The 26124-nt window shown below is 41.5% G+C and overlaps 1 protein-coding gene across 3 annotated transcripts in view; it reads left to right on the plus strand.

The window, feature by feature from the left end:
- The window catches only part of LOC131397423 (leukocyte immunoglobulin-like receptor subfamily B member 4), a 78455-nt gene extending 53894 nt beyond the window's left edge, over positions 1-24561 (plus strand). Inside the window, exons 1-5 of one of the 3 annotated variants that reach the window (XM_058530271.1) lie at positions 22656-22922; positions 23106-23390; positions 23642-23941; positions 24214-24261; positions 24349-24561. In XM_058530271.1, the coding sequence (XP_058386254.1) occupies positions 22676-22922; positions 23106-23390; positions 23642-23941; positions 24214-24261; positions 24349-24401 (933 nt within the window). In that variant the 5' untranslated portion in view covers positions 22656-22675 and the 3' untranslated portion in view covers positions 24402-24561. Of the gene's footprint in view, positions 1-9865; positions 9890-22655; positions 22923-23105; positions 23391-23641; positions 23942-24213; positions 24262-24336 lie in introns of those variants that run through there. The other 2 variants (XM_058530272.1, XM_058530273.1) reach the window with 2 other exon arrangements.
- Positions 24562-26124: the final 1563 nt, after the last annotated feature.

Raw genomic sequence — 26124 nt, forward strand, 5'->3', positions numbered from 1 at the left:
TCATCACTGTAAACACACAGCCACAACACAAAATAGAATAAGGTATAACAAGAACAACTTAGAAGGGGAAGAGGAAAGTGATTGAATAGACTTAGTATAAGGAAATAGGAGGTCATCAGATAATGGACTATCTCATACACAAGATTTTTTGCCCAAACCTCAAGGTAACCACTAAACAAATAATTAAAACAAAACCACATATGATAAAGAAAGAGAAAACTAGAAGAGTTATAAGACAGAACAACCAAACTGAATTGGCAGTCTGAAACAAATGGGACAAGAAACAAAGGAAATGCAAAAGAACCAGAAAATAAGTGACAAAACAGCAATATTAAGCCCTCATATATCAATAATTACCCTAAATGTAAATGGATTGAACTCTCCAATCAAAAGATACAGAGTGGCAGGATGGATTAAAAAGCAAGACCCAAAAATATGCTGCCTTCAGGAAACACATCTTAGCAATAAAGACAAGCACAGGCTCAGAGTGAAAGGATGGAAGACAATACTCCAAGCTAATGGCAAACAAAAGAAAGCAGGTGTTGCCATACTCATATCAGACAAAGTAGACTTCAAGATAAAACAGGTTAAGAAAGACAAAGAAGGGAAATATATAATGGTAAAAGGGTCACTCCATCAAGAAGACATATCACTGATAAATATATATGCACCCAACATAGGAGCACCAATGTACATAAAGCAACTATTAACAAACCTAAAAGGAGACATTAACAACAACACAATAATAGTAGCGGATCTTAACACCCCACTTACATCAATGGATAGATCATCCAGACAAAAAGTCAATAAAGAGATAGTAGACTTAAATGAAAAACTGGACGAGACGGACCTAGTAGACATACACAGAGCACTCCATCCAAAAACAGCTGACTACACATTCTTCTCAAGCACGCATGGAACATTCTCTAGGATAGAACATATGTTGGGAAACAAAGCAAGCCTCAATAAATTTAAGAAGATTGAAATCATAACAAGCATCTTTTCAGACCATAAGGCTATGAAACTGGAAATGAACCATGAAAAAAAACTGGGAAAGTGACAAAAATGTGGAGATTAAACAACATGTTACTGAACAACCAATGGATCATTGATGAAATTAAAGGACAAATCAAAAACTATCTGGAAACAAACGAAAATGATAATATGCCATATTAAACCGTATGGGATGCAGCAAAAGAGGTCCTGAGAGGGAAACTCGTAGTGATACAAGACCACCTTAACAAACAAGAAAAAGCCCAAATAGGCAACCTTAAATTACACCTAACAGAACTAGAAAAAGAAGAACAAACAAAGCCCAAAGCCTGCAGAAGGAGAGAAATAATAAAAATCAGAGCAGAAATAAATGAAATTGAGACCAAAAAAACAGTAGAAAGGATTAATGAAACAAAGAGTTGGTTCTTCAAGAAGATAAACAAAATCGACAAACCCTGAGCCAGGTTTACTAAGAAAAAAAGAGAAAAGGCTCAAGTAAGTAAAATTAGAAATGAAAGAGGAGAAATTACAATGGATACCACGGAAATACAGAGAATTATAAGAGAATACTATGAGAAATTATATGCCAACAAATTGAACAATCTAGAAGAAATGGATAAATTCTTAGACTTATACAACCTCCCAAAATTGAACCAAGAAGAAATGGAGAATCTGAATAGACCAATAACAAGTAAAGAGATTGAAATAGTAATCAAAAACCTCCCAAAAAATAAAAGTCCAGGACCAGATGGCTTCTCCAGTAAATTTTACCAAACATTCAAAGAAGATTTAAGACCCATCCTTATCAAACTATTCCAAAAAAATAGAGGAAGATGGAACACTCGCTAAATCATTCTATGAGGCCAACATCACCCTGATACCAAAACCAGACAAAGACAATACAAAGAAAGAAAATTACAGGCCAATATCGCTGATGAACATTGATGCAAAAATCCTCAACAAAATATTGGCAAACAGAATACAACAATACATTAAAAAGATCATACACCATGATCAAGTGGGATTTATACCAGGGACGCAGGGATGGTTCAACATCCGCAAATCAATCAACGTGATACATCACATCAACAAAACAAACAATAAAAACCACATGATCATCTCAATAGACATAGAGAAGGCATTTGACAAGATACAACATCCATTTATGATAAAAACTCTCAATAAAATGGGAATAGAAGGAAAGTATCTCAACATAATAAAGGCCATATATGACAAACCCACAGCCAACATCGTACTCAACGGGGAAAGACTGAAAGTCATTCCTCTGAGAACAGGAACGAGGCAGGGCTGCCCACTCTCACCACTCCTGTTGAACATAGTACTAGAGGTTTTGGCCAGAGCAATTAGGCACGAAAAAGGAATAAAAGGAATCCAAATAGGTAACGAAGAAGTGAAACTCTCACTATTTGCAGATGACATGATTGTATATATAGAAAATCCTAAAGAATCTGTTGGAAAACTATTAGAAACAATCAAGAACTACAGCAAAGTTGCAGGGTACAAAATCAATCTACAAAAATCAGTTGCATTTCTGTATGCTAATAACGAACTAACAGAAAGAGAGCTCAAAAAGATAATACCATTTACAATTGCATCAAAAAGAATAAAATACCTAGGAATAAATCTTACCAAGGAGGTGAAGGACCTATACAATGAGAACTACAAGACATTATTGAAAGAAATCCATGATGACATAAAGAAATGGAAAGTATCCCATGCACGTGTATTGGAAGAATAAACATAGTTAAAATGTCTATATAACCTAAAGCAATCTACAGATTCAATGCAATCCCAATCAGAATCCCAAGGACATTCTTCACAGAAATAGAAAAAAGAATACTAAAATTTATATGGGGCAACAAAAGACCCCGAACAGCTAAAGAAATCCTAAGAAAAGGGAACCAAGCAGGAGGCATTACAATCCCTGACTTCAAAACATACTACAAAGCAACAGTAATCAAAACAGCATGGTACTGTTACAAAAACAGACACACAGATCAATGGAACAGAATTGAAAGCCCAGAAATAAAACCACACATATACGGACAGCTAATTTTCGATAAAGGTGCTAAGAACATGCAATGGAGAAAGGAAAGTCTCTTCAATAAATGGTGTTGGGAAAACTGGACAGCCACATGCAAAAGAATGAAAGTGGACCATGTGCTATCGCCATTCACAAAAATTAACTCAAAATGGATCAAAGACCTGAAAGTGAGACCTGAAACTATAAAACTCATAGAAGAAAATATAGGCAACACACTATTTGACATTGGTCATAAAGGAATCTTTTCAGATGACATGCCTACCCAGACTAGGGAAACTAAAGAAAAAATAAACAAGTGGGACTTTATCAGATTAAAGAGCTTTTATAAGACAAATGAAACCAGAATCAAGATGAACAGACAACCAACCAGCTGGGAGAGAATATTTGCAAAACATACATCTGACAAGGGGTTGATCTCCATAATATATAAAGAACTCACACAACTGAACAACAAAAAAACAAACAACCTGATCAAAAAATGGGCAGAGGAAATGAACAGACACATCTCCAAGGAAGATATACAGATGGCCAACAGGCACATGAAAAGATGTTCAACATCACTAATCATCAGGGAAATGCAAATCAAAACAACACTAAGATACCACCTCACGCCCATTAGAATGGCTATAATCACCAAGACAAAAAACAACAAATGTTGGAGAGGAAGTGGAGAAACAAGAACCCTCATACACAGCTGGTGGGAATGCAAATTGGTGCAGCCTCTATGGAAAACGGTATGGAGATTCCTCAAAGAATTAAAAATAGAGATGCCCTATTATCCAGCCATTCCACTACTGGGAATCTATCCAACGCACCTGAAATCAACAATCCAAAGAGGCTTATGCACCCCTATGTTCATTGTAGCATTATTCACCATTGCCAAGAAGTGGAAGCAACCTAAGTGTCCCTCGACTGACGATTGGGTTAAGAAAATGTGGTATATATATTCAATGGAATACTACTCAGCCATAAAAAAGACAAAATCGTCACATTTGCAACAACATGGATGGGCCTGGAGCATACTATGTTAAGTGAAATAAGCCAGAAAGAGAAAGACAAACACTGTATGATCTCACTCATATGTGGAATATAAACCAACACATGGACAGAGAAAACTGGACTGTGGTTACCAGGGGCAGTGGGGGTGGGGGGGTGGGCACAAGGAGTGAAGGGAGTCATATATATGGTGATGGACAAACAAAAATGTACAACCCAAAATTTCACAATGTGAGAAACCATTAAAACACTAATAAAAAAAAAAAACCTTACAGAATGCAGCAAAAGCACTATTAATGGGGAAAGGTACAGCAATACAGGCCTACCACAAGAAACAAGAAAAATCTCCAATAAACAAGCTGATCCTATGCCTAAAAGACCAGAAAAGGCAGAACAAACAAAACAGGAAGTCAGAGGAAGGAAGAAAATAATAAAAACCAGAAAAGAAATAAACGAAATAGAAACTAAAAAAAAAAAAAAAAAAAAAATAGAAAGTATGAATGAAAAAAGCTGGTTCTTTGAGAAGATAAACGAAATTGACAAATCTTTAGCCAGACTCACTAAGGAAAAAAGAAAGAAGACTCAAAGAAATAAAACCAAAAATGAAAGAGTAGAAATTACACCCGACAATACAGAAATACAAAGGATTGTAAAAGAATACTATGAAATGCTATATGCTGACAAACTGGATAACCTATAAGAAATGGATAAATTTTTAGAATAATATAGCCTTCAACAACTGAATTAAGGAGAAACAGAGAATCTGAATAGACCAATCCCTAGCAAAGAGATTGAAACAGTAATCAAAAACCTCCCAAAAAACAAAGTCCAGACCAGACAGCTTCTCTGGTGAATTATACAAACCATTCAAACAAGATTCAATACCTATCCTTTTCAAATTATGCTGAAAACTTGAACAGGGCAGTATGCTTCCCAACACATTTTAGAAGGCCAACATTACCCTGACACCCAAACCAGACAAGGACAACCCAAAATGGAAAATTACAGACCAATATCGCTGACGAACATAGATGCAAAAATCTTTAACAAAATATTAAGAAATCGATACAACAAAGCATTAAAAGGTCATACACCACAACCAAGCAAGATTTATTCAGGGATGCAGGGATGGTTCAACATCCACAAATTAATCAATTTGATACATCACATTGACAAAATGAAGACTAGGAATCACGTAATCCTCTCAATAGATGGAGCGAAAGCATTTGACAAGATCCTACATTCATTTATGACAAAAATTCTAAACAAAATGGGCATAGAAAGAAAGTACCTCAATATAATAAGGGCCATATATGACAAACCCACAGCAAAAACCATAATCAATGGAGGAAAACTGAAAGATATCCCACTAAGAACAAGAACAAGACAAGGGTCCCTGCTCTAACCACTGTTATTCAACATAGTATTGGAAGTCCTAGGTACAGGAACTAGGCAAGAAAAAGAAATAGAAGGGATCCAAATTGGAAAAAAAGAAGGAAAACTGTCACTTTTTGTGGATGACTAGATTCTATACATAGAAAACCCTAATGAATCCACCAAAAAACTATGTTAAAAATTTAATGAATTCAGTGAAGTTGCAGGATACAAAATCAAAATACAAATATCATTAGCGTTTTTAAACACTAACAATGAACTATCAGAAAGACAAATCAAAAATACAATCCGCGTTACAATCCCAACAAAAAAGAACATAATAAATAGGAATAAATTTAACCAAGGGGGGGAAAGACCTAAACACTGAAAACTATAAGACATTATTGAAAGAAATCACTGATGACATAAAGAAATGAAAAGATATTCTGTGCTCATGGATTGGAAGAATAAACTCAGGTAAAAAGTCCATATTACATGAAGCAAACTGCAGATTCAATGTCAATGCAATCCCATTCAGATCCCAATGGCATCTTTCCCAGAAATAGAACAAAGAATCCTAAAATTTATATGGAACAACAAAAGACCTCCAATAGCCAAAGCAATCCTGAGAAAAAAGAACAAAACTGGAGGTATCACCCTCCTTGATTCAAAATAAAATACAAGGCTATAGTAAGCAAAACAGCACGGTAGGGGCAGATAAACAGACACACAGACCAAGGGAACAGAATTGAGAGTCCAGAAATAAATCCACACATCTTTGGACACATAATCTTTGACAAAGGAGCCAAGAACACACAATGAGAAAAGGAATGTCTCTTCAATAAATGATGTTGGGAAAACTGGACAGCTACATGCAAAAGAATGGAAGTAGACCATTATCTTATACCATGCACAAAAGTTAGCTCAAAATGGATTCAAGACTTGAATGTAAGACCTGAAACCGTAAAACACCTAGAAGAAAATATAGGCAATACAATCTTTCACATTGGTCTTTGCAGTATCTTTTCGAATACCATGTCGACTCAGGCAAGGGTACCAAAAGAAAAAATAAACAAGTGGGACTACATCAGACTCAAAAGCTTCTACAAGTCAAAGGAGCCATGAACAAAACGAAAAGACAACCAACCAACAGGGAGAAAATACTTGCAAATCATATATCAAACAAGGGCTTAATTTCCAAAATATATAAAGAACTCATACAACTCAAGAACAAAAAACAAACAACCCGATCATAAAATGAGCAGAGCATATGAACAGACATTTTTCCAAAGAAGATATACAGATGACCAACAGGCACTTGAAAAGATGTTCAATGTCACTAATTATTAGGGGTATACAAATCAAAACTACAATGAGCTATCTCTGTATACCTGTTAGAATGGCTATAATTATCAAGGCAAAAAAATAATAAATGTTTGAGAGGAGGTGGAGAGTAGGGAACCCTCATACACTGCTGGTAGGAATGCCAACTGGTGTAGCCACTATGGAAAACAGTATGGAGATTTCTCAAAAGATTAAAAATAGAAATACTATACAATATTGCTATCAACTGGATAGAGCCCTTACTGGGTATTTATCCAAAGAACTTGAAATCAACAATTCAAAAGGACATGCACCCCTATGTTCATTGCAGCATTATTAGCTATAACCAAGACGTAGAAGTAACCCAGTGCCCGTCAACTGATGAATGGATAAAGAAGACGTGGAATAAATAAACAATGGAATACGACTCAGCCATAAAAAAAGACAAAGCATCCCATTTGCAGCCGCATAGATGGATCTTGAGGGTATGATGTTAAATGAAATAAGCCAGACAGACAAAGACAAACACTGCATGATTTCACTCATATGTGGAAGATAAGCAAACACTTGGATAAAGAAAGCAGATTAGTGGTTACCAGAGAGGAAGTGGGTGGTGGGAAGGGCAAAGGGGTAAAGGGGACATATGTATGGTGATGGATAAAAACTGGACTATGGGTGATGAGCATGTGGCAGTCTATACAGATAAATAATAATGTACACCTGAAATTACATGATGTTGTAGACCATTACTACCTGAAGAAAATAATTGGAAAACATATATAATAATAACAAGAGCAATGACTCAACCTACCACCATTTTTGTGAAGGTTATACATACGCAATCTTCTGCCACGTAATTTTCATAAAATGTAAACGAAGTAAGGGTTAGGACTAAATTATTTCAGATTTGTGGAGAAGAGCGCCTAATGGAGGAGGAATGAGGGAAAGATTTTAAATCAAAATTACATATTGATCCAGAAGACTGGATGGCACAGCTACTCAGTAAGGTTCAGCCAGTGTGATAGTTTAAGAATAAAGGTGTGACAACATCCACAAAAGTACCTTCTTTAGGTTCATCATTTACACCCTTCAACAGAATAGGAGCCAACAATATGTGGGGACTATTGACAGAGGTAGAGGAAGAACGAACAGTTATGCTGTTGTCTCTCTAGCAACGCTTGTTCTGGACAATGTGCACACACTGTGAGTACAGCTTTTCAGAAATTCATTATCATTGTCCCCTGCTGTACAGAAAGAGACAGAAGATCAGCATTAAGAAGCAAGAGCCATGAGCTCACTTGCTATTTCAGAGCAAATCACAGGCAGGAAATTATTTCTGTCCTGCTCGTTGCTTCTGATCTCACTTACCACTCACTTTATACAGAAAGTTTAAAGTGCTCATGTGGAACCATGCACAGAAAGTAGGGATCAGCCTGGACTGATTGTAGTCTGGAGTTCAGATAATTACGTCTTATGATGTCAGGCAATTCTGCAAGCCCCACCCAGGAGGAGGAAAGAGGATGTGGATTGTCTTCACTCTGGTGGTGAGAGTGGGGTCACCCACACTTCCTGGAGGTCTGTGTCACTTGCAGAGTTATCTGTTCCTCATAAAAGCACATCACTGGGGCCAGCAGGACAACTGGGACGCAGCACCATGTCCCTGGTTCTTCCCACCCTGCTCTGTCTTGGTGAGTCTGGGAGAGAGGGGCCCAGCTACAAATACAAGGCTACAGGGGGCAGGGCTGCCGGTTCTAGAAGGCTGAGCTGTCTCACCTGCTGTTGCCTTCCAGGGCTGTATCCAGGCCAGTGCACTCAGGCACAGAACAGTAAGTATTCCTCTTAATACGCCCAAGTCCCTTCTCCCGGTTTAGGCCAGATATCAGCTCTCTTGGCAGCTGAGAGGAGCGGACTCAACATTCTGACCAGTGGCTGTAAGAGGAGATGAAGTGGATGGATGGTGTGAAGAACAGACTCACCTGTATGTCTGTTACCTGTTCCCTTTCTTCTAGGAAATCTCCCCCGACCTGATATCACAGCTGTGCCTGAATCCATGGTTCTGTCCAAGGAACCAGTGAGTATCCAGTGCCAAGGGCCTGCAGAAGCTACAGCATATGTCATATCTAAAGTGGGAAGCCCTGAGCGCTCACACACAGAGAAACAACTGCTGTCTAAGACTACCAATACTTTGCATATTGCACAGATGACACCAGACGGGACAGGGCTGTACCACTGCTCCTATCAGAGCGGAGACAGCTGGTCCCAGTTCAGTGACACCCTGCAGCTGGTGATGACCGGTGAGTGTACACAGAGGCAGCAGAGCCAGGACTGACTCCTTTACAGAGGGAAGAACCAGACTTTGCAGACACAAAAGCACACAGGACAACAACTCCTATCCTTAGGAAGGAATCAAGGATGATGCAAAGACAGATTCCTCAGGGCGGGACAAGGGGATAGAAACCAGAGCCCTGTCTGCTCCTGGGGAACAAAAAGGGACAATGCATGTTTGTGGTCCTGCCCTTTGTCACCAAACTTCCTTCTTTCTCAGGAGCTTATGACAAACCCTCCCTCTCAAGCATGACTGGCACCCGGGTGGCTTCAGGGGAGAATGTGAAGTTGCAGTGTTTCTCAAGATTCAAGTTTGATGCATTTATTCTTATCGAAGAAGATGAAGTTCACGCCATCCAGAACCAAAGCTCCACCCCCCAGGATGGTGGACATCAGGCCATCTTCCTCTTGAATCACGTCTCCTCCACACAGGCCAGGACCTACACATGCTACGGTGCCCTCCATTATTACCCCTATGTGTGGTCTCATGTCAGTGACCCATTGCAGCCTCAGGTCAGAGGTGAGGAAGCCCCAGTGCACCCATCCTCATGTCCCCTCCTGGAAACCAACACTGTCCAGGTGGAGCAGTGATTGGGAAAAGTAGGAGAGTGAGGTGGGAAGGCGGTGTCACCACCGTCTGCTTCGACAGGAAGCTCTGAGGAGCTCACTGCCCATCCACATGCAGCCCTCCTACCACATGCCCGGGGGCCGGGAAAGTGCAGTGTAGTCGTGGGGAAGCTGGGTAGAAGGGAGACTGAGCAGAGAGAAAGAAAACCCCTCTCTTTTAAGCCCCATTTGCAGAAGCTCCTGAAGGTCCTGATCCCACGACATCCAGACATTCAACTGGTGAGTAACTGAGCTTAGATGTAAAACTGAAAAAACATTCAGGTAGATGAGAGGAAGAAAACCACTCTGATTTCAGTCCCATTTGCAGGAGCTCCTGGAGATCCATATTCCACAAAGCCCAGACCTTCAACTGGTGAGTAACCAAGATTAGGTGCAAAACTGAAACAAAGACTTTCCATTTTCTCTTCTCTCAGATTTGGAGTAAAAGGATTTTTTACCAGAGATAGAGCGAGCTTTTTCAGAGGGCTTCTGATGGCTGGAGGCAGGGAGCGATCAGATAAAGGAGGTTGCTCTCCACAAGGATCAGCAGAAGGTTAGAGGGTCTATGAATTGCAAATCAAATCAATAATGCCCATAGATACCATTCGTCGTTGATGAACATTCCCAATATTTCTGAGAGCGTCTAGGATTCATAGCCGGTCACCCACTGCGCCCTACTCCCAGAAGGACAAATACTCATAGTATCAGCTCAGGATATCTGTTCTAGGGGGTTCTGGACTCAACTTGGTTCTCTGGAGGCTTCCTCCCAACACTGGGCTTGAGGACACAAAAATTATGAGAGCTGTTTCTACAATTAATTCACTGAGTCCCCCTGGGTAAGTCTTTTCCCCCCTCTGAGCATCATTTTCCCCACATATATAGAAGCAAATTCTGTACAGGATTAAGGACTGTTGAGACAAGACCTTCTGTGGTGTGGCTGTTGTCACTCCTTGCCTATGTGCTGAGAAGAATTTACTATGAACTTGATTCCAGTCCCAAGTCATGTCTCTATCTGTGCCTGTGATGTGGCTGCATTGGGGGACTGTTCATGGAGAAATAGACGCATGAGGAGTTTCCAAGGGTGGCGCGGAAGGTGAGAGGTTTTCGCTTGGATTTGTTGCTTTTGAGTTGGCTGGGCATCATCCTAGGGGAAATGTACCCCTGGACGTTAGCTTTATAATTCTTGAACCAGAGCGTGCAGGACTGGAGATACAGGTGTGGAATTGCTGAGCCTAAAGATCACAAAGCAAGTAGACTAGATAATCCAGGCACTGTGGATAGAGGGAGCAGGGAGTCCTAAAGGATAACACAAATACGCACGCAAACAAAATCTATTGGGGACAAAACACGTAAGAGATTGGTAGAATAGAGATTGGGAGGCTATGATCTGAGGGTTAAATCCAGCTCACTGCCTATTTGGTTAAAAAAAATTTTTATTGGAATCTAGCCATGTTTTATGGGAATCTAGCCAACGCAATTCTTTATGTGTTGTCTGTGGCTGCTTTTTCGCAGTGCAAATGCATACTTTTTCCACAAATTTCAATATAACTGCTGAATTTTTGGTTCTTGAAATGAGCTCTCCCCTCGGCTCTGCTATCACCACACTCTGCGTTTATCTCTGCTAGCTTTTTCCTGTGCTGTTCTTCCTCTACTTCACAGGTCGGCAAATATTTCCCATAACAGGCCAGATAGTAGAGGTTTTCAGCTTTGTGAGTGTCTGTTCTCTTTCGCAACTACTCAGCTCTGACTTTGTAGCACCAAAGCCACCACGGACCATATACAGAAGCCAGCGAACAAGGTCATGTTCCCACAAAACGTTATGTACGGGCACTGAAATTTGGATACCAGAGAGCTTCTATGTGTTGCACAATATTGTTCCTCTTTCAATTTGTTTCAACAGTTTAAAAATGTAACATCCATTCTGAGTTCGAGGGCCACACGATAACAGTGATGTGCCAGGTTTGGTCTGCAGGCCATCACGAGCTGATCTCTATATTGATACAAATTTCCATTTCCGAGTCCTTCATCATCTAGTAGTATGAGGTGGTCAAAGCTCTTTCCCATTTTCTAAGAAACGGAGTCAACACTTCTGTGCTTTGTGATTGTGGTGAGGTCCGAGAGAGCACTCAGAAACTGTGCCGTGTGTGAAGGTACCTTGCTCCTCTTGAATCAAGTATCCTCAGCATAGGCCGGGACTTCCAGATGCTGTGATGTCCTGCGCTATTACCCCTATCTGTGGTCTCACCCCAGTGATCCATTGCAGCTTCAGGTCAGAGGTGAGGAAGCCTAAGCCCGCCCATCATCATGTCCCCTCCTGGAGACCGACACTGTCCCAGTGGAGCAGTGATTGGGAAAAGGAGGACCGTTGGGTGGGAAGATGGTGTCACCACCATCTGCTTATACAGGAAGCTCTGAGGAACTCACTCCCAACACCCACAATGCAGCCCTCCTACCACATGCCCAGAGGGCTGGGGTAGGGCAGTGTAGTCATGGGGAATCTGGGTAGAAGGGAGCCTAGGCAGAGAGAAACAAAACCATTCCCATTTCATCCCATGCAGAAGCTCCTCACGATCCTGATGTCGTGAAGCCCAGACCTTCTCCTGGTGAGTAACTGCTAATCTTTGTAGAAGGAGCACAGAGGCAGAGAGAATAGCGGGTGCAAAAGGCATGAGGCAGACAGAAGCTTCACGTGTACATAGAATGTCAAGGAGGCCATTCCTGTTTGCTGAGTCCATGGTTTAATCAGAGGGAACTAGCAAGGAAAGAGCAAGCAGGTCTCCAGTGGGCCAGATTGGAGGCACCCTGTTCCCCACTCCTGTCTTTCTTGACCCAAGGATTCCCTCAAGGGATCACGACCATGCCCACAATGACAGGAGGAAAGAAAAGTAAGTAATTGCTTATCTGACAGGTTGGACTGGGCTGGCTACATGCCAGAGCCAGTAGATGGAGAAATGTACTCTTTTTCTGCAGTACGTTAGTGGAACGGCCTTGGTGCCCCCTCTGTAACCTTCTATCCTTTTCTCTCAGAGCCTACTGCTTGGCATCCTTCTGCAGAGAATCAAGTCCGGCTGAGCCTGGCTGGCCTGATTCTCTTGGTCCTGCTGGTCCTGTTGGCTGAGGCCTGGTACAGCTGGAAGACGCCCTTAAACGGACACAGACAAGCCCCTACCTGAGTATAATGAAAAGCACCGATGTCCCTCTATTAGCATCTAAGGACTGTGCAGGCCCGGGTGGACAGCCAGAGGAGATAGGGCCCTGGCTGCATAATCAACCGAGATAATGGAGAAGATTCATTTCCTATTGAACCTGTAACAACTTACCATAGACACAGTGGATTAAAGTAATACAAAATCATTCCCTTCTTGTTCTGGAGAGCAAGAGTCTAAAATGTGTCAGCAGGCCTGCATTCCTCTTTTCATTTCTGGTCCCTGTTCCTAGCTTTTCCAGTTTCTAGATTCTGCCTGCATTCTTTGACTTCTGGCTCTCTCCTCCATCTCCAATTCCACCAGTGTAGCATCTTTTCTGCTCCCTGACCTATTCTTCCTTCCCTCCTTCTTCTCTCTATCACACCCACCCTCCCACATCCCTCTTATAAGGACCCTTGTAATGAAATTGGACCCAAGAAGATCATCTAGGATAATCTCCCTATCTCAAGGTCCTTAACTTCCTCATACCTGCAGTGTCCCTCTGCCTTGTCAGGTACCATTCACAGGTTCTGGGGATTAGACCTGCACAACTCTTGGGGGCACTATTCAGCCAACCTCCAAGAGCTCAGTACATTGGGCCATTGAGCCTGGCTGTACTTGCACTAATGCACTGCCTCCTGGGGGAGACATGAGGATGACATACTTTAATACTTTTTAGAATTTAGGACAGGACATGATTTAAATACAAGGAGATGCTTAGTAAACCTTGCTTATTTATAGTGTAAAGTATAGGTTCCTAAGGGTGCTTGTACTTGGAGGGAGGAAAATGAGTCTAGAAATAGAAATGCTGATTTTTTTTCTATAATACCCCTTTTTTATTTAAAGATTATAGAGAGCAAATGTAAAACTATGAACGTTTATGTTAGTTAGTTTGTTTCAGGATTGAAGTTACACAGGTATTTGTGATGTTAGCCATTGTTCCTGTTTAGGGATTTATTTCTGTTATTTTTGAAAAGGAAAATCTTAAAAAGCATGGAACTAAAACAAGAGATTCACAGAATGGTAACTCTGAACCCCGTTACAGTTTCATTGATGAAATTACTCTGGAATTTCTGAACTCCAATCCACTGAAGTAAGTAATAAATATCCTCAGACTTAACCCAGATGGATACTGTGTTCTGTAGAGACATGTAGATACTAAGTTACGTCACTTGCTCTTTGTCCTCACCTCTGCCCCGTGATGAGACTCTCTAAGAGCTCTCTGCTACTGGCTGCTGTTCCCTCACCAAATTTCCCTTCTTCTGCCTAATTCCTCCACTTTTCTCAGTGTCAGCATATGCATAACTTTTTATTGGATGTTTTCTCTGGAAGCCTTCTCAGAGTCTGCTAGTTGTCACTGTCATGTTTTAAATGACAACTTTTCTGTAAAGGACAAATAGTAAATATTTTGGGCTTTGTGAGTCACCTGATCTTCTTTGCAACAACTCAATTCTGCTGTTGTCACACAAAAGCAACTGTAGGTGACACACAACCACAAGGGCATAAATTTTGTTTACAAACACTAAAGTGTGAATTTCAAATCCTCCCCAGGGCTCACAAAATATTAATTTTCCTTTGCTTTTTTTCAATCCTTTAAAAATGTAAACATAGTTCTTAGTCCAGGGGCTGTACAAAAACATATGGCAGGTGTGAGAACTCAATAATCCAGTCTTATGGACAGTCCTACAAAAAGTTGAGCCCAGTAGTCACATCAGCATTGTGATTGCTAGAATCGTTCTCTTTGTCTCTCCCCTCTAAGTTACAACCAGTCCAACATCCATTGACCAACAAAAGGCTCCCTGCACAGCACACCAGAATGCTGGAGTGATCCATGCCTCTATACATCTGAAAATGTGTAGACTGGACCTCTCAGATGCATTGGAATGAGACGAAAGCACCCTCCCTCTCCCCTTGCAGCAGCAATCGAATACACAGATCCTTACACCATTGCACACGCCAATGCCCACAGGCTACAAGGGCAATTGGGGCACTCATGGCTTGGCAAGCGCTCCCCGACAGCAGTGGTGAGTGATACACATGTCCTGAGGCTCCAGACCACAGTACAGCCAGCAACACAGCCCCCTCCCCCTCGCTGGGCAGCAGTCTGGTTTTTCCACCAGTGGGAACTACATGAAAGGCGTGAGTTTATCCAGCAGGGGTGGGGTCCCCTGATCCAAGGTCTCAGAGTAGATCATCAGCATGCACACCAGCACTGACAACCAAAGCTGTGTCTCCTGCCCCTCCTAGGGTTGGTGGGGTTGCACACATTCTGAGGCTTCAGGACACAGGACAGAACCAGAGACCTGACCCCTGCTCCATCCCATGCCAATGGTGACGGCCTTTCCAGCAGTAGAGACTGATATTCAAGGCAGAAATTTCCCCAGCAGGGGTGGGGCACTCTCATCTGAAGTTTCAGAGCAGACTACCAGCACACAGCAGCACCACAGACTAGAGGCAGTGACCCTGGCCACCCTCAGTGGTGGCAGGTGGACACTCATGTCCTGGGCCATTAGGACACAGAGCAGTGCCAGTAAAATAGCCCCTCCTCCTCCCTTTGCAGTGGCGCTGATCTCTCCAGCAGTGGGGACAGCAACCCAATGTGGATTTCACCTGCAGGAGCAGGGTGCCCTAACCTGAGGTCTCACGAATCACACCAGCGGGCACCAGTGACCAGAGACTGCGGGACCAGCATCAACACTTGCAGCTTAGCCACCACTCCTCCCCCAGCAGTGGCAGGTAGCACCTGCAACCTGAGGTCTCAGGAATCACAGCAGAACCTGAGACCCAGTCCCCAGTGGCAGCATCCTCAACAACAGCTCTACAAGAAACAGAGGCTGAATTACAAGAACTTGGGCCCCCTAGAGCATGAGTGACACCTGTGAACCCAGCAACCCTGGCAATGCTGCTACCAGCACCCCCAGATAAACCAGGAGCTGAAGCACAGGTGATGCACTGGACAGCAACACCCAAGCCCATGGAAAGCCCAGAGAGCAAGCAGGGGAACACAAGACCCAGGCAACCCCAGAAGTAGCAGAAGTGCTTACAGCCCAGAGACCCCAGTGGCAACACTGGAGACTCCAGCAACATTGAAAGCAGCAAGGCACCACCAACTTCAGAGAAAAAAGCAGCATAAGAAGGGCACTGAAGGGGTCGGCCCAGTGGCACAAGTGGTGAAGAGTGACCGCTCCGCTGCCGTGGCCCGGTGTTCACTGGTTCAGATCCCAGGCATGCGCCGACGCACCGCTTGGCAAGCCATGTTATGGCGACATGCCATATAAAGTGGAGGAAGATGGGCATGGATGTTAGCCCAGGGCCAGTCTTCCTTAGCATAAAAGAGGAGGATTGGCAGATGTTAGCTCAGGGCCAATCCTCCTCACAAAAAAAAAAAAAAGAAAGGGCACTGATTCACTGATGACACCTCTAACAGAGGCAATGGAGGGTGGAAAGTGCAGGCTGTCAAGTACAGCCAGATGCAACACAGAACCAAAGTAACTAAAGCCTTATCCAAGTAGAAAAGGTCGTTACTACCACTAATGTGCCAGCAGTGGATTAATTCATCAAACAACATGAAGAACTAGTGTAACATGGCAGAACAGAAGGAAAATAACGACTCTCTAGAAACCAACCTTGAAGTCACACAAGAATACACTATGACCCACAGAGAATTCAAACTAGCTGTCATAAAGAAACTCAACGAGCTACAATAAAATTCAGAAAGACAGTTCAATGAGCTCAGGGATAAAATTGATGAACAGAAGGAATACTTCACCAAAAGGCTGAAGCTCTAAAAAAAAATACAAACAGAAATTCTAGATGTGAAGAACTCAATTAAGGAGAATAAAAATGATGCACAAAGCATAAAAAATACATCATACGTTCCTGATGGAGAGAATCAGTGAGCTTGAAGATAGAAACCTAGAAATGATCCACGTGGATGAGGAGAGAGATATAAGACTTATTTAAAAAGGAAAAATTCTTTGACAAATATCCAACTCAATTAGGAAAAGTAACATAAGGATTATAAATATTCTAGAGGAAGAAGAGAGGGTGAAAGGAGCAGATTTTATTCAAAGAAATAATAGCTGGGAAATTCCCAAACCTGGGGAAGGACCTGGACACACAAGTACATGAAGCTAATAGAACTCCTAATTACACCAATGCAAAAAGACCTTCTCCAAGGCATATCAGATTAAAACTGGCAAAAGTCAATGACAAAGAAAAAAATACTAAGGAAAGTAGGAGAGAAGAAAATAACCTACAAATGAAGCCCCATCTGGCTGTCAGCGGATTTCTCAGCAGAAAACTTACAGGCCAGGAGAGAGCAGAATGCTATATTCAAAATACTGAAAGACAAAAACTATCAGCCAAGAACCCTCTACTCAGTGAAATTATCCTTCAGATATGACGGAGAAATAAAATCTTTCCCAGATAAACAAAAGGTGAGGGAGTTCATCACCACTAGCCCTGAGATGAGAAATGAGGAAGGGAGCCCTCCTACAGGAAACCAAAAGGAAAAAGTTTACAAAGCTTTGAGCAAGGTGATAATTAGACAAGCAGAAACATAAAATGGCACCTGTATATAAGAAGTGGCTAGCAAACAATTAATTACAACATAAAAGATGAAAGGAAAGAAAACATCAAAAATAACAATAACCACTTCAATTTGGGCACAAAATCACAACCCAATAAAGAATAACTTGTAACAACAAAATATAGACAGGGAAGAGGAAAGGGATGGAACCTGCATAGACCAATGGAGATAAGAGGCTATCAGAAAAGGACTAGCTCATCTATGAGATCTATTATATGAACCTCACGGTAACCACAGAACAAAAATTGAAACAGAGTCACAAATCACAAGTAAAGAGAAAACCGGCACAAAAAACCACCAAACTGAAATGGCAGATAGAAATACAAGGGAAAAGAACCAATGCAAACATAGAACAACTGGAAAATAAAAAAAAAAAGATTGAAAAATTAAACCTTCATATGTCAATAATCACTCTAAGCATAAATGGATTGAATTCATCATTCAAAAGACACAGAGTGGCAGAACTAATAAAAAAAAAGAAGACCCAACAATATGCTGCCTCCAGGAAACACATCTCAGCTCTAAAGACAAACATAGGCTCAGAATGAAGGGAGGGAAGATGATACTCCAAGAAAATGGCAAACAAAAGAAAGCATGTCTTGCAATACTTACACAGGACAAAGTAGACTTCAAGATAAAAAAGATAACGAAAGGCAAACAAGGGCACTACATAACGATAAAAGGAACATTTCACCAAGAAGGCATAACACTTATGAATATATATGCACTTAACACAGGAGCACCAAAGTATATAGAGCAGATATTAGCAGGCCTTAAGGGAGAAATTAACAGCAACAAAATAATAGTGGGAGACCTCAACACCCCACTTACGTCAATAGATAGATCATCCAGACAGAGTGTCAACAATGATATGGTGGCCTTAAAGGAAACACTAGACCAGATGATTGGACTTAATAGATATATATAGAACATTCCATCCAAAAACAGAAGAATACATATTCTTCTCAAGTGCACATGGAACATTCTCAAAGACAGACAATATGCTGAGAAACAAAGCAAGCCTCCATAAATTTAAGAAAATTGAAATATCAGGCATCTTTTCCAACTACAGCACTATGAAACTAGAAATCAAATGGAAGAAAAAGATGGGAAGTCATGAATATGTGGAGACAAAGCAACAGGCTACTGAACAACTGTTCAATCAATGAAGAAATAAAAGGGGAAATCAAAAAATACCCACCGACAAATGAAAAGGAAAACACAATATAACAAACCTTACAGAATGCAGCAAAAGCACTATTAATGGGGAAAGTTACAGCAATACAGGCCTACCACAAGAAACAAGAAAAATCTCCAATTAACAAGCTGATCCTATACCTAAAAGACTAGAAAGAAGAACAAAAAAAAACTGAAAGTCAGAGGAAGGAAGTAAATAATAAAAGCCAGAGAAGAAATAAATGAAATAGAAACAAACAAAAAATAAACAATAGAAAGGATGAATAGAAATGCTGGTTCTTTGAGAAGATAAACGAAATTGACAAATCTTTAGCCAGACTCACTAAGGAAAAAAGAAAGAACATTCAAAGAAATAAAATCAAAAATGAAAGAGTAGAAATTCCACCCGACAACACAGGAATACAAAGGATTATAAAAGAATACTATGAAATGCTATATGCTGAAAAACTGGATGACCTATAAGAAATAGATAAATTTTTAGAATCATATAACCTTCCAAAACTGAATTAAGGAGAAACAGAGAATCTGAATAGACCAATCCCTAGCAAAGAGATTGAAACAGTAATCAAAAACCTCCCAAAAAACAAAGTCCAGACCAGACAGCTTCTCTGGTGAATTCTACCAAACATTCAAAGAAGATTTAACACCTATCCTTCTCAAACTATTCTGAAAACTTGAAAAGGGCAGCATGCTTCCCAACACATTTTACAAGGCCAAGATTACCCTGACACCCAAACCAGACAAGGCAACCCAAATGGAAAATTACAAGCCAATATCGCTGATGAATATAGATGCAAAAATCTTTAACAAAATATTAGCAAATCAAATACAACAAAACATTAAAAGGTCATACACCACTATCAAGCGGGATTTATTCAGGGTTGCAGGGATGGTTCAACATCCGCAAATCAATCAGTTTGATACATCACATTGACAAAATGAAGACTAGGAATCACGTAATCATTTCAATAGATGGAGTGAAAGCATTTGACAAGATCCTACATCCATTTATGACAAAAAATCTAAACAAAATGGGCATATAAGGAAAGTACCTCAATATAATAAAGGCCATATATGACAAACCCACAGCCAACACCCTAATCAATGGAGGAAAGCTGAAAGCTATCCCTCTAGGAACAAGAACAAGACAAGGGTCACTGCTTTCACCACTGTTATTCAACATAGGATTGGAAGTCCTAGGTAGGGGAACTAGGCAAGAAAAAGAAATAGAAGTGATCCAAATTGGAAAGGAAGAAGTAAAACTGTCACTATTAGTGGATGACATGATTCTATACATAGAAAACCCTAATGAATCCACCAAAAAACTATGTTAAAAAATAATGAATTCAGTGAAGTTGCAGGATACAAAATCAACATACAAATATCATTCGCAATTTTAAACACTAGTAATGAACTAACAGAAAGACAAATCAAGAATACAATCCGCTTTACGATCCCAACAAAAAAGGATATAATAATTAGGAATAAATTTAACCAAGGAGGTGAAAGACCTAAACACTGAAAACTATAAGACATGATTGAAAGAAATCAATGATGACATAAAGGAATGAAAACATATTCTGTGCTCATGGATAGGAAGAACAAACTCAGGTAAAAAGTCCATATTACATGAAGCAAACTGCACATTCAATGTCAATGCAATCCCATTCAGAATCCCAATGACATCTTTCCCAGAAATAGAACAAAGAATCCTAAAATTTATAAGGAACAACAAAAGACCTCCAATTGCCAAAGCAATCCTGAGAAAAAAGAACAAAACTGGAGGTATCACCCTCCTTAATTCAAAATAAAATACAAAGCTATAGTAAGCAAAACAGCATGGTACTGGCAGATAAACAGACACACAGACCAATGGAACAGAATTGAGAGCCCAGAAATATCCAACATCTATGGACACATAATTTTGACAAAGGAGCCAAGAACATACAACGGGAAAAGGAATGTCTCTTCCATAATTGGTGTTGGGAGAACTGGACAACTACATGCAAAAGAATGGAAGTAGATCGTTATCATATACCAGGCACAAAAGTTAGCTCAAAATGGATTCAAGACTTGAATGTAAGACCTGAAACCATAAAACACCTACAAGAAAATATAGGGAATACACTCTTTCACATTGGTCTTTGCAGTATCTTTTCGAATACCAAGTCGACTCAGGCAAGGGTGCCGAAAGAAAAAATAAACAAGTGGGACTACATCAGACTCAAAAGCTTCTACAAGTCAAAGGAACCATGAACAAAACGAAAAGACAACCAACCAACAGGGAGAAAATACTTGCAAATCATATATCAAACAAGGGCTTAATTTCCAAAATATATAAAGAACTCACACAACTCAACAACAAAAAACAAACAACCCGATCATAAAATGAGCAGAGCATATGAACAGACATTTTTCCAAAGAAGATATACAGATGACCAACAGGCACTTGAAAAGATGTTCAATGTCACTAATTATTAGGGGTATACAAATCAAAACTACATTGAAATATCACTGTATACCTGTTAGAATGGCTATAATTATCAAGGCAAAAAAATAACAAATGTTTGAGAGGAGGTGGAGAGTAGGGAACCCTCATACACTGCTGGTAGGAATGCCAACTGGTGCAGCCATATGGAAAACAGTATGGAGATGTCTCAAAAAATTAAAAATTGAAATACTATACAGTACTGGTATCAGCTGGATAAAGCCATTACTGGGTATTTATCCAAAGAACTCGAAATCAACAATTCAAAGAGACATGCACCCCTATGTTCATTTGAGCATTATTAGCTATAACCAAGACGTGGAAGTAACCCAGTGCCCATGGATAAAGAAGACGTGGGATACATAAACAATGGAATACGACTCAGCCATAAAAAAAGACAAAGCATCCCATTTGCAACAGCATAGATGGATCTTGAGGGTATGATGTTAAATGAAATAAGCCAGACAGACAAAGACAAACATTAAATGATTTCACTCATATGTGGAAGATAAGCAAACACTTGGATAAAGAAAGCAGATTAGTGGTTACCAGAGGGGAAGTGGGTGGTGGGGAGGTCTAAGGGGTAAAGGGGACATATGTATGGTGATGGATAAAAACTGGACTATGGGTGGTGAGCATGATGCAGTCTATACAGATAAATAATAATGTACACCTGAAATTACATGATGTTATAGACCATTATGACCTGAATAAAATAATTGGAAAACATATATAATGATAACAAGAGCAAAGACTCAACCTACCACCATTCTTGTGAAGGTTATACATACGTGATCTACTGCCACGTAATCTTCATAAAACGTAAACGAAGTAAGGGTTAGGAATAAATTATTTCAGATTTGTGAATAAGAGTGCCTCATGGAGGTGGAATGAGGGAAAGATTTTAAATCAAAATTACATGTTGATCCAGAAGACTGGATGGCACAGCTACTCAGTAAGGTTCAGCTGATGTGATAGTTTAAGAATCAAGGTGTGACAACATCCATGAAAGTACCTTCTTTAGGTTCATCATTTATACCCTTGGACAGAATAGGTGCCAACAATATGTGGGGACTATTGATAGAGGCCGAGGAAGAATGAACAATTATGCTGTTGTCTCTCTAGCAACGCTTGTTCTGGACAATGTGCACACACTGTGAGTACAGCTTTTCAGAAATTCATTATCATTGTCCCCTGCTGTACAGAAAGAGACAGAAGATCAGCATTAAGAAGCAAGAGCCATGAGCTCACTTGGTATTTCAGAGCAAATCTCAGGCAGGAAATTATTTCCGTCCTGCTCGTTGCCTGTGATCTCTCTTACCACTCACTTTATATAGAAAGTTAAAGTGCTCATGTGGAACCATGGACAGAAAGTAGGGATCAGCCTGGACTGATTGTAGTCTGGAGTTCAGATAATTACATCTTCATGATGTCAGGCACTTCTGCAAGCCCCACCCAGGAGGAGGAAAGAGGATGTGGATTGTCTTCACTCTGGTGGTGAGAGTTGGGTCACCCACACTTCCTGGAGGTCTATGTCACTTGCAGAGTTATCTGTTCCTCATAAAAGCACATCACTGGGGCCAGCAGGACAACTTGGACACAGGACCATGTCCCTGGTTCTTCCCACCCTGCTCTGTCTTGGTGAGTCTGGGAGAGAGGGGCCCAGCTACAAATACAAGGCTACAGGGGGCAGGGCTGCCGGTTCTAGAAGGCTGAGCTGTCTCACCTGCTGTTGCCTTCCAGGGCTGTATCCAGGCCAGTGCACTCAGTCACAGAACAGTAAGCATTCCTCTTAATACGCCCAAGTCCCTTCTCCTGATTTAGGCCAGATATCAGCTCTCTTGGCAGCTGAGAAGAGCGGACTCAGCATTCTGACCAGTGGCTGTAAGAGGGGATGAAGTGGATGGATGGTGTGAAGAACAGACTCACCTGTATGTCTGTTACCTGTTCCCTTTCTTCTAGGAAATCTCCCCCGACCTGATATCACAGCTGTGCCTGAATCCATGGTTCTGTCCAAGGAACCAGTGAGTATCCAGTGCCAAGGGCCTGCAGAAGCTACAGCATATGTCATATCTAAAGTGGGAAGCCCTGAGCGCTCACACACAGAGAAACAACTGCTGTCTAAGACTACCAATACTTTGCATATTGCACAGATGACACCAGACGGGACAGGGCTGTACCACTGCTCCTATCAGAGCGGAGACAGCTGGTCCCAGTTCAGTGACACCCTGCAGCTGGTGATGACCGGTGAGTGTACACAGAGGCAGCAGAGCCAGGACTGACCCCTTTACAGAGGGAAGAACCAGACTTTGCAGATACAAAAGCACACAGGACAAAAACTCCTATCCTTAGGAAGGAATCAAGGATGATGCAAAGACAGATTCCTCAGGGCGGGACAAGGGGATAGAAACCAGAGCCCCGTCAGCTCCTGGAGAACAAAAAGGGACAATGCATGTTTGTGGTCCTGCCCTTTGTCACCAAACTTCCTTCTTTCTCAGGAGCTTATGACAAACCCTCCCTCTCAAGCATGACTGGCACCCGGGTGGCTTCAGGGGAGAATGTGAAGTTGCAGTGTTTCTCAAGATTCAAGTTTGATGCATTTATTCTTATCGAAGAAGATGAAGTTCACGCCATCCAGAACCAAAGCTCCACCCCCCAGGATGGTGGACATCAGGCCATCTTCCTCTTGAATCACGTCTCCTCCACACTAGCAGGGACCTACAGATGCTACGGTGCCCTCCATAATTACCCCTATGTGTGGTCTCATGCCAGTGACCCATTGCAGCTTCAGGTCAGAGGTGAGGAAGCCCCAGTGCACCCATCCTCATGTCCCCTCCTTGAGACCGACACTGTCCAGGTGGAGCAGTGATTGGGAAATGGAGGACAGTGTGGTGGGAAGGCGGTGTCACCACCATCTGCTTAGACAGGAAGCTCTGAGGAGCTCACTCTCCTCACCCACAATGCAGCCCTCCTACCGCATGCCCGGGGGCCAGGGAAGGAGAGTGTAGTCATGGGGAATCTGGGTAGAAGGGAGCCTGAGCAGAGAGAAAGACAACCACTCCCATTTCAGCCCCATTTGCAGAAGCTCCTGATCCCATGAACTCCACATATTTTCTTGGTGAGTAACTCAGTTTAGATGGAAAACTAAAAAACATTCAAGTAACAGAGAGAAAGAAAACCACTCTGATTTCAGCCCCATTTGCAGAAGCTCCTGAAGGTCCTGATCCCACGACGTCCAGACCTTCAACTGGTGAGTAACTGAGTTTAGATGGAAAACTGAAAAAACATTCAGGTAGACGAGAGGAAGAAAACCACTCTGATTTCATCCCATTTTCAGGAGCTCCTGGAGATCTGTACTCCACGAAGCCCAGACATTCAACTGGTGAGTAACCGAGTTTAGGTGCAAAACTGAAACAAAGACTTTCCATTTTCTCTTCTCTCAGATTTGGAGTAAAAGGATTATTTACCAGAGATAGAGCCAGCTTTTTCAAAGGGCTTCTGATGGCTGGAGGCAGGGAGCAAACAGATAAAGGAGGTTGCTCTCCACAAGGATCAGCAGAAGGTTAGAGGGTCTATGAATTGCAAATCAAATCAATAATGCCCATAGATACCATTCGTCGTTGATGAACATTCCCAATATTTCTGAGAGCGTCTAGGATTCATAGCCACTCACACACTGTGCCCTACTCCCAGAAGGACAAATACTCATAGTATCAGCTAAGGATAACTGTTTGAGGGGGTTCTGGACTCAACCTGGTTCTCTGGAGGCTTCCTCCCAACACTGGGCTTGCGGACTCAAAAATTATGAGAGCTGTTTCTACAATTAATTCACTGTGTCCCCCTGGGTAAGTCCTTTCCCTCCTCTGAGCATCATTTTCCCCACATATATAGAAGCAAATTCTGTACAGAATTAAGGACTGTGGAGACAAGACCTTCTGTGGTGTGGCCGTTGTCACTCCTTGCCTATGTGCTGAGAAGAATTTACTATGAACTTGATTCCAGTCCCAAGTCACATCTCTATCTGTGCCTGTGATGTGGCTGCACTGGGGGACCGTTCATGGAGAAATAAACACATGAGGAGTTTCTAAGGGTGGGGCGGAAGGTGAGAGGTTTCCGCTTGGATTTGTTGCTTTTTAGTTGGCTGGGCATCAGACTAGGGGAAGTGTACCCCTGGAAGTCAGCTTTATAATTCTTGAGCCAGAGCATGCAGGACTGGAGATACAGGTGTGGAATTGCTGAGCCTAAAGATCACAAAGCAAGTAGACTAGATAATCCAGGCACTGTGGATAGAGGGAGGAGGGAGTCCTAAAGGAAAACACAAATACACACGCAAACAAAATCTATTGGGGTCAAAATACATAAGAGATTGATAGACTAGAGATTGGGAGGCTGTGATCTGAGGGTTAAATCCAGCTCACTGCCTATTTGGTTAAAAAAAAGATTTATTGGAATCTAGCCATGCTTTATGGGAATCTAGCCAACGCAATTCTTTATTTGTTGTCTGTGGCTGGTTTTTCGCAATGCAAATGCATACTTTTTCCACAAATTTCAATATAACTGCTGAATTTTTGGTTCTTGAAATGAGCTCTCCCCTCGGCTCTGCTATCACCACACTCTGCGTTTATCTCTGCTAGCTTTTTCCTGTGCTGTTCTTCCTCTACTTCACGGGTCGGCAAATATTTCCCATAACAGGCCAGATAGTAGAGGTTTTCAGCTTTGTGAGTGTCTGTTCTCTTTCGCAACTACTCAGCTCTGACTTTGTAGCACCAAAGCCACCACGGACCATATACGGAAGCCAGCAAGCAAGGTCATGTTCCCACAAAACGTTATGAACGGGCACTGAAATTTGGATACCAGAGAGCTCGTATGTGTTGCACAATATTGTTCCTCTTTCAATTTGTTTCAACAGTTTAAAAATGTAAAATCCATTCTGAGTTCGAGGGCCACACGATAACAGTGATGTGCCAGGTTTGGTCTGCAG

Source organism: Diceros bicornis, chromosome 34 (genome assembly GCF_020826845.1).
Source record: "Diceros bicornis minor isolate mBicDic1 chromosome 34, mDicBic1.mat.cur, whole genome shotgun sequence".
NCBI lineage: Eukaryota > Metazoa > Chordata > Mammalia > Perissodactyla > Rhinocerotidae > Diceros > Diceros bicornis.